Genomic DNA, 19,606 nt, shown 5'->3' with positions numbered 1-19,606 from the left:
CCTTCTCTCTCCAATGTATCATCTACTGTTGGCCTTCTGCTCTGGAGCTATTATTAGTGTACCATCAAAATAGCCATGATCTTTATCCTTCGGTTATCAAAGTCAGAAATGCTATTGACTTTGAAGCTGCAGAACAAATGTATAATCTCTGGGGTAAAAAATGCCATACAATGATTACTGTTCTTTCTGTAATTAGTTATTTGTTTTTATTCTTTTTCAAGAGTTTTCTGGGGAAGCAGTGAAAGAAAAAGGTTGAATTAACTAATTTCAGATACGCTGCCTGCGGAGGTTAGAGAATGACAGTCAGACTAAAACCAAATAGATGCATTCTCCCCTTAGCTGTAAGGTTTCTTATAGAGGGATGTGGAACAACTCAGAGGAATTTTTTTTAAAAGCAATAAGCTAAAGCAGAGATGTCCTTTTTTTTTCTTTTTATTTTTTTTTCCCCTCCTCCTGTCAGGTAGGGACCCGGTCTTGTGGTGATAGAAGGGAAAGTTACTAGCTGCTGATTCAGGAAGCTTTCTTAAAGCATGGGACATAAATGTGGATAGAATGTATGGAATAAGGGCACTTTCACTAATTACACTTTCCATTCCTGGCCCTCAAAATTTCAAGCACATGATTATTGACAAGTATAGTCCCACTGACTTAAGCCAGATTCAAGAAGAGAAGTTAAATACAAAACATTAGCATTCACTGGGTCAGAGGTTTCATTTGATAACACACTGTAAACTCACCTCTGTTGAGTTTGTTTGTAATAGGACAGTCACACAGACAGGTTTAAGCTTGTTAACAGAAAAAAAGAACAGTTAGGTCCTTCACAGACCAGAGCAATGGCATTAAGATACACATGATTGCATTGCTACTTCATCTGAGAAATTTATATGTGGTTTCAATTTTACAGCAGAAGAAAAACAGGCTAAAGATGCTTCACCAACCCCTCAGCTCAGTGCCTGGCAGTTTGCAAGCCCCTCTCTGCCTCCTGAACTGAAAAGGCTTCATGGCATTGTGGAGGCTGAGCAGGTCAACAGGCATTTGCTGCGCCGAAGGAAGCGCTCCATTCTGTTTCCCAGTGGAGTTAAGATCTGCCCTGATGAATCTGTTGAACAGGCTATTGCCAACCATCTGAAATACTTCCGGCTCAGAGGTAAGTGAGCACCGAGATTATAATCTCATGAGTAACTGATAGCATTTATTTATAAATAAAAAATAATAGATGGAGCTTTTAAACATAATAGTACCATGCAATTAGAAATGCGCTGTTTCACAAGAAACTTAGTTTCTTAGCAATAATCTTACTTATGAGATCTGTTCTGAGATTCTGCTTTTGTTTAGTGCTCTTGAAGTGCTGGTAGAATGCAAAGAGGGACCTTTTGGAAGAGTTATATCAGAGATGTTGGTCGGCCACATGGCTTTTGGCTGTGGTTGGTTTTTCTCTCACCTAAAAGCCAATATCTTGCGTATTAGGCTGTGGTATAACAGTAATGAGGCCTTCGTATGAAGATGAAGAATTTGGTGTAAATAAGCTTGCTCTGAAATCTTCATACATGACTTGAAATATTGCAGCAGTATGATGTATTTTAACACTTGTATCTGACACCTTTGGAATGCATGGCTTTCTGGCAATTATCATAGAATCATTAAGGTTGGAAAAGACCACTGTGTGGGAACTGTTGAATCACAGTCTGAACCACTGATTGAGCACCTGGAGGAAAGACCCAGTCAGTCCTGGGAGCACAGGTGAGGGCAATTCACCTGTGTGACCAGAAAGGCTGGAGCCAGGCTCCACTTCTCTTAGGCCTCATTTAAGGGCTGACTGCCACAGAGGAAGGTTTTCTTTCTGGAGATCTCTCCTTGGTGGAGCTTTTCCCTGCTAACCCAGAATCTTTTATACAGGTGAGCGATCTACTTCCCTTCCTTTGTAGCACCTTTCTACCATGCCGGTCATTCTACCTCTTTTGTAACACCTTTTCCATTATGTTGATCTTTCCGATGACTACAACCACCAAGATCATTTAGTCTAACCATTAGCCTGTTACCACCACACCCACTAACCATGTCCCTCAGTGCCCCATCTACACGATTCTTAGCGCCACCAGTGACAGTGACTCCAGCACCTCCCTGCACAGCCTCTGCCAATGCCTCACCACTCTTTCTGAGGAGGCATGTTTCCTAATGGCCAACCTGTATTTCTGTAGAGCTGCAATCAAACACTTTATTGTGTGCTAACATGTTCACCCAGAATCCATCAGTGAAACAGGGAAGAGCTTCTTTCACTTAAGGATGAAGGAAATGTCTTCAGAGACGTGTGCTTTTGCACTTCTGACTAACATTTATTAAGAAGTAATAGATGTAGCATAGCTACGAAAAAAAAAAACAAAGAGAAAGGCTTTAATGGCTTGTGTCTACACTGCTGTTACACTTGTATGATTATACTAATATAATTGGTGAAATGGTTGTAAACAAAATCACCTTGGTTGGTAATTCTACCCTAAACAACTTGCCTGAGGTCCAGCAAAGCTTGAGACAAGGTGAGGTGTTGAGCTTGTAATCTCTGTGTTCCATACTTCTACCATGGGTGCTGGATCAGCTTTTCTGCTCATGGGGTTAACATCTCCCTCTCAACAGCCAAATGATGAAGGCTGCTCTATCCCTTCTGGAGTTGTGAGAGCCCCACTTGCAGACTTGTGCTTGTGCTACCAAGGATTTAAATGAATGGTTTCGAGCAAAGGGGCTGATTTTCACAGCTCAAGGACATCTGCTGTCTGTTCCGAATAATGATACAGCCTTGCTTTGATCACGCAGGGCCCATTTGGTAATTCAGCATGTAAAACTACAGCTGGGCTAATGTGACAGAATCAGGTGTCTGTACAGAGATCTGTTGCCTGGTGCAAAAATAAACAGATTCCCAACTTCCTTCTTTTATTGGCACCATCTAGGAGTTAATTTTACTTTGGTCTGCTGAACTTTCCTTCTAGCCAAAACATGTGGATCTTGGCCTAGCAAGTGGATCTGGAGTTATTTGAGTCATGGTGGTTGTGTGGTTTTGTTTTTTTTTTTTTGAGAAGCCTTTTTCTGAGGGCTGTTGAAGAATGAGAGGTTTGGCTTCGCCTATTTTGAATCATGCATTTTGTATTCCTTCTTGCTTCAGAGCAGTGAAACACAGTCAGGAGTAGCAGAGTGTCTGCGTAAAAGGAAACACAAAGAATGTATTTGGAGAACAAAATAGAATTATGTGGGATCAGAGCCTCATCCAAATGTTGACTTGTGCCCAGCTTGAGAGAGATATTGACATTGGTCACGCAGTCTGACAGCCTTTGTGAGCTTCTTGTTTATGTCTGCCCAGTAGCACTCGGTATTTGTTTTGCTCCAAATTAATCCACATTATGTGCTTTAACTATGTGCAGCCACGGCTCAATTACATATGATACAGGAACACAGGCAAACACCAAGTAAGCGAAAGTCTGAGTGAGAGTAAATAAGAGAAATCTGTAAGTTCTGTAAAAGCTTATTTAGAACTTGATCATCTTAGGCTGAACCGAAGGCCCACTGAGACCCTCTGCTTTCCTGTTGGACTCCTGGCTTCCACAGTCCCCTATGACTTCTTGAGCAGAGGTGCTGTGGACTTCCTTAGCATCTTAAACTTTTTCAAAAGTTCTCTGCGAGAAATAGGGATGAATTTAATTACCGGCAAGTTGAGCAAGGTCTGGTCTGGGCAGCTTGTCTTCATTCTGTTAGCAGCAATGTGCTGCATCAGAACTATTTGGTGAGATCTGGTTAATCACCTGAGTAAATGCACCTGAGGCTGCACCTTGAGTGCTGTGTTCAGTTTTGGGCGTCTTGCTACAAGAAAGACACTGAGCCCCTGGAACGCGTTCACAAAAGGGCAGTAATGCTGGTGAAGGTCTGGAGCACAGGTCTTATGAGGAGTGGCTGAGGGAGCTGGGATTGTTTAGTCTGGAGAGGAGGAGGCTCAAAGGAGACCTGATTGCCCTCTACAATTCCCTGAAAGGAGGTTGTGGCGAGAGGGGTGTCGGCCTCTTCTCCTAGGTAACAGAGACAGAATGAGAGGAAACAGCCTCAAGTTGCACCAGGGGAGGTTCAAGTTGGATGAGGAAAAATGTCTTCTCAGAAAGAGTGGTGAGGAATTAGCACAGGCTGCCCAGGGAGGTGGTGAAATCACTGTCCCTGGAGGTGTTCAGGAGTTGTGTAGTTGTGGCACTGAGGGACACAGTTAATATCTGTTTTGACATAAGAGTTTGTTAGGAAAAAAAGAAGATGCTTGCATTTGATGGTTATCTGGGTATATTTGTTCTATCTGTATCTACCTCAGAAGGAAACATGTGGGAATTTAATTACCTAGCTGTAGGTCCTCTAGCTTGATTTACTTTTGCTAGCTTGCTAAAACCTTTACTAGTGTTAGAGACTGATGATCTAAGTAATGATATGATTATTCACTGGTGATTGTTACCAGTGGTTAGAAACACCAGCCAAGAACAGGGATGTTTTTGCACTTGTTTCTCTACACCTGCAGTCTAGAGGACAGTTTTCTCATGAGGTGATTTACTCCTAGTCATTTGCACTGCAGAACAAACCAACATTTACACTAGTGGTAGACACTATTTTTGATCACTTCTGAGCTGAGCCCAAGGTTACGGTTGCCTCTGTAGTCTCTGGTACGATAAAAATTCCATCTCCTGCAGCTGTGCTTGGAAGTCACTGCTGTTGGCTGGCTTTGTATTCACTTTTAGAGAATATAGAGATGGAAATCAGTCAGAGATGCTTACAGTTTGGGTACTGCAGGCCTGTGTCTTGGGTCTTATGGCCTGTCTTTAATACATGTCCTTTTAAGTAGTAGCAACGATGCTTCTGGAAGGTCCATATAAATCTGATGGTGGTTCATAGCTGGACTGCTGTGATGAGGGTGATGGGCTAGAAGATTCCCAAAGGAGATTCAGTAGGAATCTTACAGTGTGGATTTCAGATAATAAGTATGCTGAGTATAGATAAATTTTTGAATAATGATTCATAAAAACTACTGGCTGAAGCAGCATGCATTAAATCAGTGTGCCTGTCCAAGTGGGCCTTTTCTCCTTGTTTCCCCCTTTTGCTTGGCTCTTATTATACATAGCTCATACTCAGCCAATACCGTTCTGAAATTTATTTGTAAAAACTCTAGTTCTGTTTCCCTCCACATTTGAATTATTAGATGTCAGTGTACGCTTCTCAAAAGCTCAAGTGTTGTCTTGAAAGAGACTGAAATATTACCAGAGAGAATAGTTCATGCTAGAGTTCAGTATGTCAGCATTCATGGCAAACATCCTTTGTGTGAACTAGTTAACCAGCGCTCACCTATTTTAATTAAAAATCCTGGACTGCTACATGTGTTATTTAAAGGTTGTTGTGTTATAGCCCATAAACAATGGCATTTCTGCAACAGCTGAAGTGATTGCTCTGCACATGACTTTAGAACCTGCTAAACAAGCTAATAATGAAATCTTTGCAGGAAAGATCTCTTAAGAAGTGTCTGTCAGTCTCCCTCTTGCTGCAGTTCTTATAAAAACCCACTGCCATTAAATCTCCCAGTTGTGGAGAAATTGCAAGAGAAAAGAAGGAATTGGCCTCAGGTTGCCTCAAAATAGAATATTCTGCCTGACTCGGTGCTCCTAGCCACTGTACATGATTCAACACTTAAGAAGCACTAATGGGATTTAACTGGGATTAAACTCCAGCGCTCCCCACTTACACAAATGGCCAGAAAGCCACCCTGCCCCCACTGGGTGCTGTCATGTGCTGCCTCTCCTGTTAACCTCAGAAATCCCTGCACACAGACTGAGATGTAATAGGCTAATTGTTTCTCATTTGAGAGATAAATGCATCCTGAATTGTAAAGCTAGAGCCAGAGAGGTGCTGTATCCTGCCCAGGTGCACGCAAGGTTGCCATATGGGAGAGTGTCAGACAGAGAGGTCATCACATTGCAGATCTTAGCTGGAGATTTGGAGAAGAACGATATAAGAAAGGCAACTTTGATTACACTTTTTTTTCGCCCCTTTGCACGTGCTTAAAGGACTGAAAAAAGCTTATGCCTACCTATTTGATTTTTTTTCCTGCTGAAACACTGTTTGTTTTGTTTTTCAATATATTATTTGTACATATCGAGTGTAAACACTATATTTGAAGCATGTAAGCTCCAAGGGCTGGGCTTTTTGGCTTCCAGAGGAGAGATGCTGAGATTCAAATGACCTTGGTACATGTCCAGCTTTCTGAGGGGGCCTTTGGAACTTATCGTGGCCCTTAAAAATCAAGACTGTGCCTATGACACATTGCTCAAGTAGAAGTTTGCACAAGTGCATGGGCCAAACGTGCTGTTGCTCCATTTTTCCTGCTTTGGCAGGAAAATCTTTCACCTTGAAGATGACTATATTTTGGGGGTGAGTTAAGTCACTGAATTTCTGAGGACTTGTGTTATGCACATGCAAAATGTACACTGGGGAAAAAAAAATGAAGATCAAGCCATCTGGTTTTCATTCTTGGTTTGAATTCTGATTCATCATGTCAGTCACACATCATCTGTGTACTTGCTTACTTTTCTGTGGACAGCTGGAATGATCACATCTCTATAGCAGGGAGCCTTTATCTCACAAACGTACTTTTTTTTTAGCAGATGAATTCTTCAGATGAAAACTGCGAAGCAGCTGAGCACTTAACACTGAAATACAAGTTATTTATTACCAAGGCCACGGGATGAGGGAAGTTATTTTCTAGAGGAGCTTACCTTACCTTCCCACCCACGTGTAACTTCAAGGCTCTTAGCTCACTGCCTTAAAAGATTGATCTCGATTTTATGATGCTTTTAATCAGCATTGTTTACTAGGGATTAGAGGTGGATCACAAATCCTGTCTTGTCCAGGGCCTGATGCTGCTAATGCTGTCCCACATACTCTGTGACTGTGGCTATGCCTGCAGCAGGCCAGTGAAAGTTCTGAGCGAGATCTAGCTGTAAGGATGGGCTCTCCTATGCCTCGAGGGCTGCCCTGAAGTGACAACACTGCTGGGTCTGCTCAGCAGTTCCTTCATAGTCCTGGCAGGGTTCCCTGGTTGGCTGCTTTTTTTGTAGGGTTCTGCAGATAGTCTTCAAAACCCAGCTCTGGAAAGATCGTAACATAAGGCCTAAACACAAGAGGTCTTTTACTTAGCAGTTGGCAAGTCAGAAAGCACAGGTAAATCTGTGTTTTGACTAGATGCTTACTTTATTTTCTGTTTTGGCTCAAAGAAGTTGCTATTTCACAGAATCACAGAACTGCAGAGGTTAGAAGGCGCCTCTGGAGAACACAGAGTCTAACCCCCTGCTTTAGCTCATTCCCTATAGTTGGTTGCAGTAGGCTTATGAGATTTTAAATAATAGTTAAACGTTGCTTAATTTATGGTCAGAATATGTAGATAGTACACACGGCGCAGGTAACGGCAAGTTGCTGGAAGGTCAGAAAGGAAAGGTGGTGAATTATTTCTATACAGTAAAATATTTGCTGAAGCTTCCACTCAAGTCCTGTTAAACTTTGTTTACTTATGATTTATGACTTCAGGTTTTGTCTGCATAGTTTCAGCGTGCTTATAATCTACCTAAGAAAAACAAGTTTTTTCTTTTGTGGGAGTTCTCAAAAATTTGTTGATAAGAACTTCGAACAGTGTCCCTAGCCTGCAGGTGGTCGATCACCTGCCATGGTGATGGGCTCCACCTTTAAGCTGAAAGAAGGATGTAAACACCTATAGAAATGAATGCAACATGAGGGTGGTGTCTCTTCACTTCCTTGGGTGGCCACATCAATTATGCCATGGTAAGAACTCACTCTTTGATATACTTGAAGGAACAGAGGGGAGATAGAATCATTTGTTTTTTTTCTTTATATGATCTTGATTTGAGTCACGTTGAAGAAACTGTGCCATTCTTTTTCTGTGCTTGGAATGGCAACTCTCACCTAACTGCTTAAATGTTGGAAAGGTACATGAGAAAGAAAGACTAAACCAAAATTGGACCTTTTAATAGCCAGGCTATGGGTTCTCTCTTGAGCACCATTTAGGTGAACACGCTTGGAGACGGTTCTTGGGTTGAGCTCCATGCAGCCTGGATTCATTGTCCTGCCAAGCAATCCCCCGCTTCACAAACTGACCAGTGGAATAAACAGGACAATGACAAGATAAGCTGCATGTCAGACAGGCTGAAACATGACTTAGTGTCAGTTTGCACCATGCTGTCTCATGTGTTACTGCTTTCTACAGTGGAAATGGCAACACAGGACAGAGGCTAGAGAGGACTTACCTGCATCCCCCTTTCATCCTTCCCTTGAAAATACGACCCTGTTCTGACAGCTTAGGTCTGATTAATGGACTTGAAACCCACAGATGGCACAAAGCCTTTGGGACTAGAATTCACTGGAGTATCTAATTCCAAATGAAAGGACACACAATAAATCTTTAATCTGTTGGGAGCTGGCTGGGGCAACTGTTCATAGGACAGTAGCTTGTACTTAGACAAGACACTCTCTCATCACATTCATTAAAAAAAAAGAGAGAGAGATTAATCTATTTAAGACCAGTAAGGAGAACTGCCTACAATTATTATTGCTAATTATTACTTGCAGCTGGAAAGCCAGCCCTTTGCCTGTTGCCATTTGAAAATTAGGATTAGACAGTGCCACTGCAGTGTATTTGCAAGCTCTGTCCGTGGCTTCATCTCTCACTGAGAGCATGCTGAAGGCTTATCCCAGCCACAGGGAATAATCACATTTCAGGGTTGTTGCTGTATACTGTTGCTCTCAGTCCACTAGTCAGAATGCAGGACACAAATTCCACCCAAAGAAATTACAGAAAGTGGTATTGCCTGGTATGGGCTTCTGAGATTGAAACTAGGCATAGGTCTTTACCTGAACACCCAGCTCTAAGGAGTGGGATAGTAGAGGGGACACTACAGATGTCCTTCTGCTTCAGGAAGCTTATCAGTACTCCAGCAGAATCCAGAAATCCTTGAGAAGGATTATGGGTTCATTGCCTGAGGTCTGTGCAGACTCATATGGAAACGTAGCCTTGGCTTCCTCAGTCACTGAGGCAGCTAGTATAAACTGAAGGGGGGTGTGAGAGGACAAGTTACTGTCCTTTAGAGATAAAGATAACTACCTGGAAGCTGGAGGGATGCTAGAGCAGTAATGTATTACAGAAAGTTAATTATCCACAGTCTAAAGACCGTATTCTTCTCCATTCATATGTGTCAAATGAGCAAGGCCGCCTCCATGTAAAAAAAGGGCTGGCAGGAATGTGGTGCAGAAATAAGAAATACCTGTATATATGTAGATAGCTGAGACCATTTCTCTCTGTAGAAATGTTCTGGTAAACTGGAATTTGGAGTGGAGAAAAGAACTTTCTGTGCCTGATGCCATCCAGCACCAGAATCAGCTAAGATTTTAGGTGTGACTGGGGACAGTTTCTTCAAGTTATTGTTTATAAAGCTGTTGCATTTAAGAGAAATGCCCACCCCTTGGTCAGAGATAGCAATGTTTCAGTGTGATTTAGGTGTTAAATTTTACACACGCACATTTAATCCATTTTGGAATTCAGAATACAGGGTACTGATAAGAAGAAGCAGCATTAATAAGATACCATTTTTGGCAGCCTAGATTGTATTTTTAAGCTGATTGACAAAAATGAGTCTCCGAAGATAGATTCACAGTCAGTCTCCTGTAGGGTCTTGCTTATGATGTCAAGACTTTCCCTGGATGCAAAGTGTTCCTTTGCCAAACTGTGTGTATATATTTAACTAGTGAAATCAGATTAAAGCTGAAGAGCAGGTTTGTTTGTGTGGTGCTACTCCAAGCTGGCATCTGCGGCAGCTGATTTTTAGAGTTCTCCTTTTAATGTTGTTCTCTTCCAGGACGCATAGAAAATCCTATATATCTTCATCTCCTCCACTTATTCTGGGTCACAGAGAGATTCTTGCTTGAGCAAGTAGTATGACCAACTGCTCTGATTGGCAAAAAGCACATTCAAGAGAGGGAGATTGAAGCAGCTGGCACACATGATAATTCAACATTTAATTTGCAGGCTGTCTATTCAGTCACAGATCTTTCTCAGTGCATATATACAGTAGGGTTAGAGACTGACTTATTGCTTAACATGTTACATTGTTATGTCATAGTCATCCTCCCTTATTTTTCAGTGATTAATGCAATTATAATTTCTGAAATTTATTTTAAATTCTTTGTAATGTTGTATCCAAAGGACCTGTTACTGATTGAGCTTCTAAAGCTTTGTTCAGTGGAACTACCATTCTTAGAAATTAAGTTCCATCTCTACTTTCCATGATAATGTTCACTTTACTATTTTGGCTTTCTGAATTTTCTAAGAAAAAAAAAGCTGACCAATTGGTCAGAGGCTGTTCTTGATGGTTGTCAGAAGATAAGTGATCTCTCTTGATCTCTACTTTTTCTTTAATGAAATAATTACTACAGTAAAAATTCAGGACAGGAAGTAGTGTAAGTGTGGAAGATCTACCAGATCTTCATCGTTGGTACATTTAATGTCTTACACATTTACACATAGTGTGTAGTCATAGAATCGTAGAACTGTTAGGGTTGGAAAAGACCACAAGATCATCTAGTCCAACCACCAGCCCATCACCACCATCCCCACTAACCATTCCCTCAGTGCTACACCTATGCATTCCTCGACTACCTCTGGGGACAGTGACTCCACCACCTCCCTGGGCAGCCTCTTGCAATGCCTCACCATTCTTGTTGAGAAGAAATTTTTCCTAATATCCAACATGAACCCCTCTAGCAGAACTTGAGGCCGTTCCCTCTCATCCTATCACTAATCACCATAATCAATATATTAATGTACTTGAAAAGCATACAGCATTTGAGCAATATTGTGCTGACCACCTTTGCCACAGAAGCACTTCTGTTGTACTAACAACAGGCCTTTCTTGTGCCTTCAGTGTGTCAGGAAACAGTCTGGGAGGTATTCAAGACATTCTGGGATAGACTGCCAGAGCGTGAAGAGTATCATACCTGGATGAGCCTGTGTGAGGAAGGAACGATGAGCATTTTTGAAATGGGCATGAACTTCAGTCAATCTGAGGAGCACCGAAGTCTGATTGTGAAGGTGAGTGCAGCGCCAGGTTGGTGTTTTCTCCTCAGTAAGGGCATAATGTTCCACCACAAAAACCTGCTTAGCATATGGCAGGTAGTAATATGTGGGGCCACTTAAAATTTACAAGTATGAATATTCCCAGCTTTTGGATCCATCATTCAGAGATCAGCCTGTCTTAAAGTTTGGTTTATAGATCTTTTTTTAAAAAAATTACAATTTATCCTATTTTTGCAAGCTAGATGAAATGTGAGAGAAATCTTAAGCATCTGATCAGAATCAGTAACATTATGCTAGTATGGACATGCTGATGCTTTTCCTTTCTGCTTTTTTTGTGGACTCTTGTGCTAGGAATGTGCACTGAGGATAAGTGTGAAAATTACTGCGGCTAATGGGGAGGGAATTTTTCTGAGCCTGCATGCTACTCTTCACAGGTGGATGCTAGCCAAAATTTGCTTCTGTGATGTCTTGTGGTACTGTTGTCCTTAGAACACTTTACAAAAAGATGTGGACATATAAAATACAGCTAAACAGAACAGTATGGTAGGTGAAAAATTGGTTAATGCGTCGGGCTCAAAGGATCAAATTAAATGGGGTTACATCAAGCTGGTGGCCAGTTACTAAGTGGCCTTCCCCATGGCTCAGTTTTTAACAGAACTGGCCCTAAGTTTTTTTCAGTGACTTGGATACAGGGATTGAAGGTATACTGAGTAAATTTGTGGATTAGAAGGAGCTGTTCACTGTCTCAAGAGTAGAGAGGCCTTGCAGAGAGATCTTGACAAATTAGAGGGCTGGGCAATCACCAGCTGTATGAATTGTGCATCTGGGAAGGGCAACCCTGGATATATGTAAAGACTGAGGGGTGAGAGGCTGGAGAGGGCTTGTCCTGCTCTGCTCTACCCTGTGCGGCCTCACCTGGAGCACTGGGTGCAGCTGTGGGTGCCACAGTGTAAGGACATAAATCTATTAGAGAGTGTCCAAAGGAGGGCTGCAAAGATGGGGAAGGGTCTGGAGGGTAAAAGGTTGCATGGATTGGGCTGATGGAACATCCATGTGTGCTAAGGAGGACTTAATGCTGTCACCGATATGTTTTATACAGAATATCACAAAACCATGACACAAATCTATCAGATAACTTCAATACAAAGAAATAAAAAACCATAAGCACCTCAATTTATATTTCAGTCAAACTTAAGGTGAGAGCACTCAGTCTCATCCCTGGCCAGCCAGCTTCAAAAAGTCTCATGGTGTATTTTTTTAATACATAAGTCAGTGTGGATTTAATTGCTATTTCTAGTACTGAGTCACTCTTTCTCATACGTGCTTATGCACAACTTGCTTGTCAGAGGGTGAAACCTCTTCAAAGCAGCTCTGAGAATATTAAGTCCAAACAAATGCAGCGCTTATCACTCTGCTTTTAAGAACATACTTTCTCCTGCCAGTTGTCTGCTCCAGTTTAATGTGGTGGTAGGAGCTGGGGCCCAGCTCAGCCTGTGAGATCAGGTCCATGTTTTAAAGGACTGTCCTGTGTTTTTTTCCACATTCACCAGCTAAGTGGACCAAATTGCATAGGTAAGCCTTTCCCTTACTCAGGGAATTTTGCTTCTCTCATTACAGCATATTCACTCATTTATTTAGTCAGTTGTGACCACATTTATTTATATTTATTCCTTATATTCTATAAAATGTTGAGCACTTCTCACCTTAGGATTGCCATCATTTCACAGCAGGCACAATACCCTGTAGCATGAAACATGTGATTAGTCCACACTCTCAGTTGCTTGAATGGAAGAGTCACTCATGTATTGAGACACAGAAAAGCAAAGTATATGGTTAGTGTCAATTCAGTCTGAAAATTCTTTGGCCATTACATGCCTCATTAAATAATGCTGGCTTTTAATCTTCCTTTGCTCTCTTCTGTCTGTGAATCATCTGTGATCAACAGTTTAGCCTAGATGCTGCAACTGACTAAAGTACTGCTTTTTTTTTTATGTTACTGTGGGTATTACTGCTGTAGCATTGATCTAAAACCTCTTTTGTATTCTGCATATTGACAGTTTCTGGCAGTCTTATTCTAGGGTGCCTTGCTGCATCACTTTTTGGTAGATGACATCAAGAAGTTCAATTTTCAGAAGTATTGCGTGCCATGAATTTTCCCTCTTACAATGAGACTGGCATGTTTGAAAATTAGGCAAAATGAAACTGTGAAATTCACTTTCAATAAGCAACAACTCAGAAGAATGATTTCATGGTAATTTTGTTGAGGTGTAGAGTTTCTGTTTTGAGCAGTGCAATTAAATGACACTTTGTCAGCCTCCCTTACAGATTTTATTTCTTACCCTTTTATCATTGCTAATAACTGTTATATTTACACCTGCAGATTTTGCAATGTCTGCTCCAATGCGGGTTAATTCATTTGAATACAATTCTATTTCTCTAGCTTTTGATGTGGGCAATTCTGCATTTTTGGGCAAGTGTCTAGAGATCTGATATTGGTGAGATTTGCCCCTACTCTGCCATTGTGACTGTGGCCATGTTCACACTTGTGCCTAGATATTTTTTGAAAAATCTAGAAAGGGAGCAATGCCAACAAAAGTAACTATAGATTCCCTGAGAGCAATGTAGCTTTTGCTATGTGATTGACACGCTACAGCCAAAGCAACGATTTATGCCATTCATAGCAACAGCTACAGTAGGGATACAATATCTCTTCTTGAGGTACCCACATAGCTGCTGGGCACATTTTTTTGACTTTATAAACTACAGAAAGAATACAACAGTGCTGGTGTGGCCAGTGGAAGTGTTTTGACACCTTCTTTCCTGTCCTTTCTTAACCTGAGGATCTGTTAGGGCTCCTGTCCAGTTTTTGGAGATTCACAAATCTTCCATAGAGGCATCTGCTGCTGACGGTGATTAGAAAGAAAAAGTGAAGTTAGGTGCACCAAAAGTCTTCATATGACAAGTTTTTCTTTCCTTTTTCTCCTTTTTCCTTCATCAATCTCTAGCATGTACAGAAAAATTTGTACAAGAAATTTGCACAGATTATATCACAGGGTGCTGCATGGAATGTTTAAGTGTGAAGCAACAAAATTAAAGGAGCGGAAGGTGTGAAGGAGGAGGAGGAGGAAAAAAGATATTTTCAAGATTTTAAAGTAGAGGTGAAGTCAAGCCCATCCCTATATCATTCTTTTTTCTTTTTTAAAGCAAGAACAAAATCACAGTATGCAGAATACACTGTAGGCATTCAGCTTCTGCTGAAAGATACTGGTGGGTACTTCTTTCCTTATCGCGACCTTGCGAATACTTTGCTTATATTTTTAATGGAGCCTCAAGTGATTTCACATTGGGAACTTGATGCATGACTAACAGTATATAAGGTAATTCAGCAAGAAACAATGTCATGTCTTGTTATGAATATCCACGAATCCATAAATGTATTGTGATTACAAGTGGAGGAAAAACTATATATTCTGGGGAACAAAAAAAACCCAATCTTTACCAACTAATTTTTATAAATGGATTAGGTCATAAATCTTTTCCAAAGGAAGGGATGTGATGTTTGGATGCTGATGAGAGAAGGATTTGGGCTGTGCTCCCTTTGGTAGGGCTGAGAACAAAAAGTTAAGCTAAGAGTTAGCCATAGAAAGGAGACTGTAATACAGCTTTGTCTGAGAAGCAACAGGCAGACAGGAAAGCAGGGAATCCCCAAGACAGTGACAGGAGACACTCACCAAAAGTCAGTTCAAAAAGCTCCTGGGCCAAGAAACAAAAGCTGTAGCTATGTTGACTCAGTAGTACATTTGTTTAGTATTGACCTTTCAGTCTGTCAGCAGCTCTATTTGTCCTGACGTGTTTGGAGCATGGACTAAATGCTTCTGGATGCCATAGCAAAATAACTCCTTAGCATGCTGAAATGGGCACTGAGCAATACCTGAGCTTGCCTGAATTCTGAGTTTTTTCAAAGTAATGAGTTAGCACCCCGTTGTCATTTTTAACCACCACCTCCAGTTTTTAACCTCTGACCATCTCATGCAGAAGGTGATTTTGTCTTCCTGTGAGGCAGAAAGGCCTCTTCTCCTGTCCTGTCTATCCTGCATTCTTCCTTGCTAACATGTCTTTCTCTGTTTAATCCAATGTCTTCATTCATGTTTTCAGTATATTTTGATAGCCAAGATAACTTTATATTTTTTTCTTAGTATGGAGTACCTCCAAGTTCTTCTAAATCAGAAAAAAAGCAGATCTCTTCTGCACTTTCAGCACCTCCCCTTCCTCTCTCTCTGCCTGCTTAAGGATAAAAAAAAATTTTCTTCCATTGCCCTCTTTAGAGCTGTTCTCTTAGATTTTCTTCATCCTCTGTCTTATCTTCACACTTACTCCTGACCTCCCATTGACTTTGGCTGTTTTTTGCATTGCAAGTCTTACACTTCTCTAATTTTAAAACAAAACAAAGGAACCAAAACACTCACAAAACACCACCATACATTCAAACGAATAAACTCCAGTTGCTTCTGCAAGTCTTGCCTCATCTCCCTTTCATGTCTTCGGCTCCTTCTGTGTGGATTCTCTCTCTGGTCATTCTCCTCCAGTTCCTGCCTAAATCTTCCTTTTCAGCCTCCCTTGACTGCAGACACAGCACAGAACCTGTCAGCCATGAGACCTGTGCTTACATCTTCCAGGCAGAGCACAGAATCAATACTTCATCCTCATCATCCTTGTCTGATCAGCTCCTTTACCTGGCAAATCTGCAGTTGTTTTTTGCTTTCTGTTTTGCGTCTCATTTCTAGATAGCACTGCCTGAGACACACCAAGGAATCATTTCTGTCATGAGTGTTCACCTCTGCTTAGGAGTGGATTTGTCTTGGACAGACTGGACCTTCAGCTAATTTCTAATATTACACCATGGATCTCTAGCTTTCGCTTCAAGCTGGACGTGGCTAAAACAATTTCCGTACCACCATACTTCTCTGCTAACTCTCCTTTTGCTCATTGTAGACCATCTTTGCATGTCAACTGTCAGAGCATTGTTAACCATCCTGGCTTTCCCACCAGCTTCCATTCTGGATTTTGTTATCCATTCCCTTGAATTCTCCGAGTGTCTCGGCCTTGCCTCTATAAGAGGATGGTTCTGTAGCACGCTGTGGTGAGTGAACAGGACAGGCAAAGAATGAATCGTTTCTTGGCATGATTTCCCTGTGGCAAGTAATGTGCACAGGTGAATTGGATCAAACACACTTGGTACAATCCTACACAGATGGGATTAAACTAATATGAGATTTAACATCTCTTTGACATTCCCTCCACCTTTTTCTCCTGCCTGGAATTATCTCCAGGAAAGATATTTTGTCTAATGTGCATCAGGATTGTCTCTTAGGATCAGGCAGGAGTATCCCATATAACTGCTTTTCAGCTGTTCATGAGTTGAGAGAAGCTCATCCATCTGGTCAGCACTATGTGTGATTTATAGTTTGTGGTAGCCTGTATTTAATGCTATGGACTCTTAATAATTTTTGATGTTTTTTTGTTATATAAAACTAACTGGCTGTCGAGAAGGGTAAGCACCAGTGCAACTGACACAATTCATTTCCTAGCTTTAGAAGAATTGATATGATAATGTTAGGAAAGTACAAGACTGACTTTATACAAAGGATCTGCCGGAGGCAACTCCACTGATTAAAGACATCCCCTGGAGTTACGGCGTGGCTACTGCTGCTGTGTGTAACTACTTATAGATAACTTCAAGTATTCAATGGGTAAAGATACTAATTAATCCCTGCAGGTTCCTTTGCGGTAGGTAGGAACGTGTTTATAACTCCCATCTTGCACATAATGGAACTGAGTCAGATAGGAGAGATGATTTGGCCTGGGCCATTCTGTTCTAAGTGAGAAACCAAGCCAGAACTAGAACTTTAGAGCTCCAGACTTCTAATCAGAGAGAAGAGGTTCCCGTTTGCCATGAAATTCAAGTATATGTCCTCACCCCAGACTGGAATGTAAATTGCACATATAAGAGAGCAGAAAGTAAAACACTGCAGATTGTGCCAGCTTTGCCATAGGGGGATGCTTCATTTCCACATTCCCAGTTGGAAAAACAGAAAAACAACACAAAAACCCAACCCAAATATTTAACATTATACAAAAGCAAGTCTTGTATTTCAGACTGGGTATTGAGATCATCCTTTCCCTTTGAATTTGGTGTAAAATATCAGAGTTTAAGTGTGACATAAAGCTGCAAGATGATCTCTCTGCAAACTTTGTTTTGGCATATGGGTTTTGAGGGATGCCTGATATTTTATTGACCAACCCATCTGTAATTTACAGTTTATGCATTTTCTTTGTGGTTTTCCCAAAACTTCACGGCACAGGTAGAAAGAAATGGGGGAGAAAATCTTTACCATTATTTCTCAGACAAAGTTGCTGTTAAATCCGATGGGAGATTTTGTCTGAGAAAAAATGATGAAATGTCAGATTATTTAAACAGATATTTGAAGTATGCAATTCTTCAAATTTACTTCATTGCATAAAAGATGTGGCACACCACGAAGAGAGAATATTCTGTCCTGAACTGAGTGAATTAAGGAATAATCCAGCCACTCCATGAGGAGGCTGTCATTTCATTCATGCAGTATCAGGCTTTGCTAGTTTACTACAAAACTGGGTGAAGACTGAGGTATTTGATTCCTTTTTTAAATGGAGATATGGAGACAAGATGTGTCATGTTTGTTATTCACAGAATCACAGAACTGCAGGGGTTGGAAGGTCCTCTAGAGATCACCGAGTCCAATGCCCCTGCTGAAGTTGGTTCCCTACATCAGTTTGCACAGGCAGGCATTGAGACAGGTCCTGAATATCTCCAGAGGAGACTCCACCACCTCTCTGGGCAGCCGGTGCCAGTGCTCTACCATCCTCACAGTATAGAAGTCCTTCCTGGTGTCTGTATGGAACTTCCTGTGTTTGCGGTTGCACCCATTGCCCCTTGTCCTGTCACCGGGCACCACTGAAAACAGCCTGGCCCCATTCTAGGCATTGGCCATCAGAATAATAATTAGGCATTTAATGCTTGGTCAGTCCTTCTTATGGTTTATCAAACAGAAGATTTTGAAATAGCAATGCATATTGGGTAGGACTTGTGACCTGGGTGTAGGAAAGTGTGGTGCCACCAGTTCCTTGGAGCACCTCACCACAGAGTGGGCACCAAGCACCTCTTGTGAGGAGGGCCCTTCCGGCTCAACAACATATCAGGGTTATACTGACCTCTGCTGCCAAAAGCCTTTGAGGCTCTGCGAGCAAAGCCGCTGGGCACGTACTATCCAGATGCAGAGCACTGTCACTGTACTTAAAAGAATATAGTTTTAAAACAGTAGTCAAGTAGCAAAAGTAATGCATTTCTGAAGACCTCTTACTGGAAAAGATCTAATTTCTAGCTTCCACTGCAGCAAGAGATCATTGCTCCTGCAGGAAAAGGTAGAAAAGCAGTGCCTCTTCTGATGCACCTAGTGCTCTCACGGTCCCTATTGCTGAGTTTCAGTTGTATTTTGGAAATGTAATACGCATTTTATTTTCATCAAAGGCTTCATTAATAAATTCTGAACTTAACAAATGAACACAGAACAGATGAAAGATAATTGTTTTGGCATAGGAAAGAAACCAACAAAAAGTGCATTTGAGCTTCTTATGATTCAAATATATTTAGGGTTTGTTTGTTTGTTTTCCAGAAACTGTCCTATACAAAGGAAGCAATGGCTGGGTGAGTATGTTCGCTTTGCATTTTAATCTGTCCAGAGGTAACAGCAGGGTTGAGTTGTGACACTTTGTGATGTTTTCTCTTTTTTCTTTTATCTTTTCTTGTCAGCTCTTGCACTGACTGGTCATGTGGGTAAGTCATTTCCCATTTTTAAATAGCTTCTTGCTTAGTCCTTTCTCCAGTTCTTGTTGCTGCTGGAGTTGCTGAGTGGAAGACAGAGTTCACCTCTGTGCAAAAAGGCTTACAGAAAAGTGTGCTGTGTGGTAGAGAAATCCCATGCTTCTTGCATGTGAGCCTCTCACAGGCTGTCCTAGTGTGCTTGGTGTGCTGAAAATATCTCAGCCAATCTGGGGTTTGCACTTTTGCTTAAGTATGTCATCACCTCATTGCCAGTCAGACACGCAGGCAGGCTGTTGACCTGGAGAGGTTTAGTGGGGGAAATCTATTTTGGGAGAGATGTATCCCCAGTTGCTTGTGTCAGTGTTCTGGCAATCTTGTGAACTTTTTTGAAGCTAGACCTGGTCATCAGTACAAAAAAAAAAGGTATGCTTCTGAAATGCTTTTTCAAAAAATATTTGAGAGAAGCATTACAGAGGAATTGGCTGTGTGGGCTCCTCACACTTCAAAAAAGGAAATCAAAATGAAAACTTGTCTGAATTCTGACTTCTTTTTACCAAAACAAACTTGAACTTGAGCTATTATTTTCATATCTTTTTTTGTAATGG

General features: G+C 41.3%; 1 protein-coding gene across 5 annotated transcripts in view; it reads left to right on the top strand.

Moving 5' to 3' along the window:
* The window catches only part of IMPG2 (interphotoreceptor matrix proteoglycan 2), a 53,925-nt gene that overhangs the window by 3,836 nt on the left and 30,483 nt on the right, over positions 1-19,606 (top strand). For all 5 annotated transcript variants that reach the window (XR_002439747.1, XM_021400104.1, XM_021400088.1 and 2 more), the window contains 4 exons: positions 905-1,147; positions 10,989-11,155; positions 18,853-18,884; positions 18,990-19,013. Coding sequence is in view for 4 of the 5 variants with exons in the window: in XM_021400104.1 (XP_021255779.1) it covers positions 905-1,147; positions 10,989-11,155; positions 18,853-18,884; positions 18,990-19,013 (466 nt within the window). In the remaining variant the exon portion in view is untranslated. The remainder of the gene's footprint in view (positions 1-904; positions 1,148-10,988; positions 11,156-18,852; positions 18,885-18,989; positions 19,014-19,606) is intronic.

Source organism: Numida meleagris, chromosome 1, assembly GCF_002078875.1.
Source record: "Numida meleagris isolate 19003 breed g44 Domestic line chromosome 1, NumMel1.0, whole genome shotgun sequence".
Classification (NCBI taxonomy): Eukaryota; Metazoa; Chordata; class Aves; order Galliformes; family Numididae; genus Numida; species Numida meleagris.
This window is presented reverse-complemented; position numbering and strand designations above follow the sequence as displayed.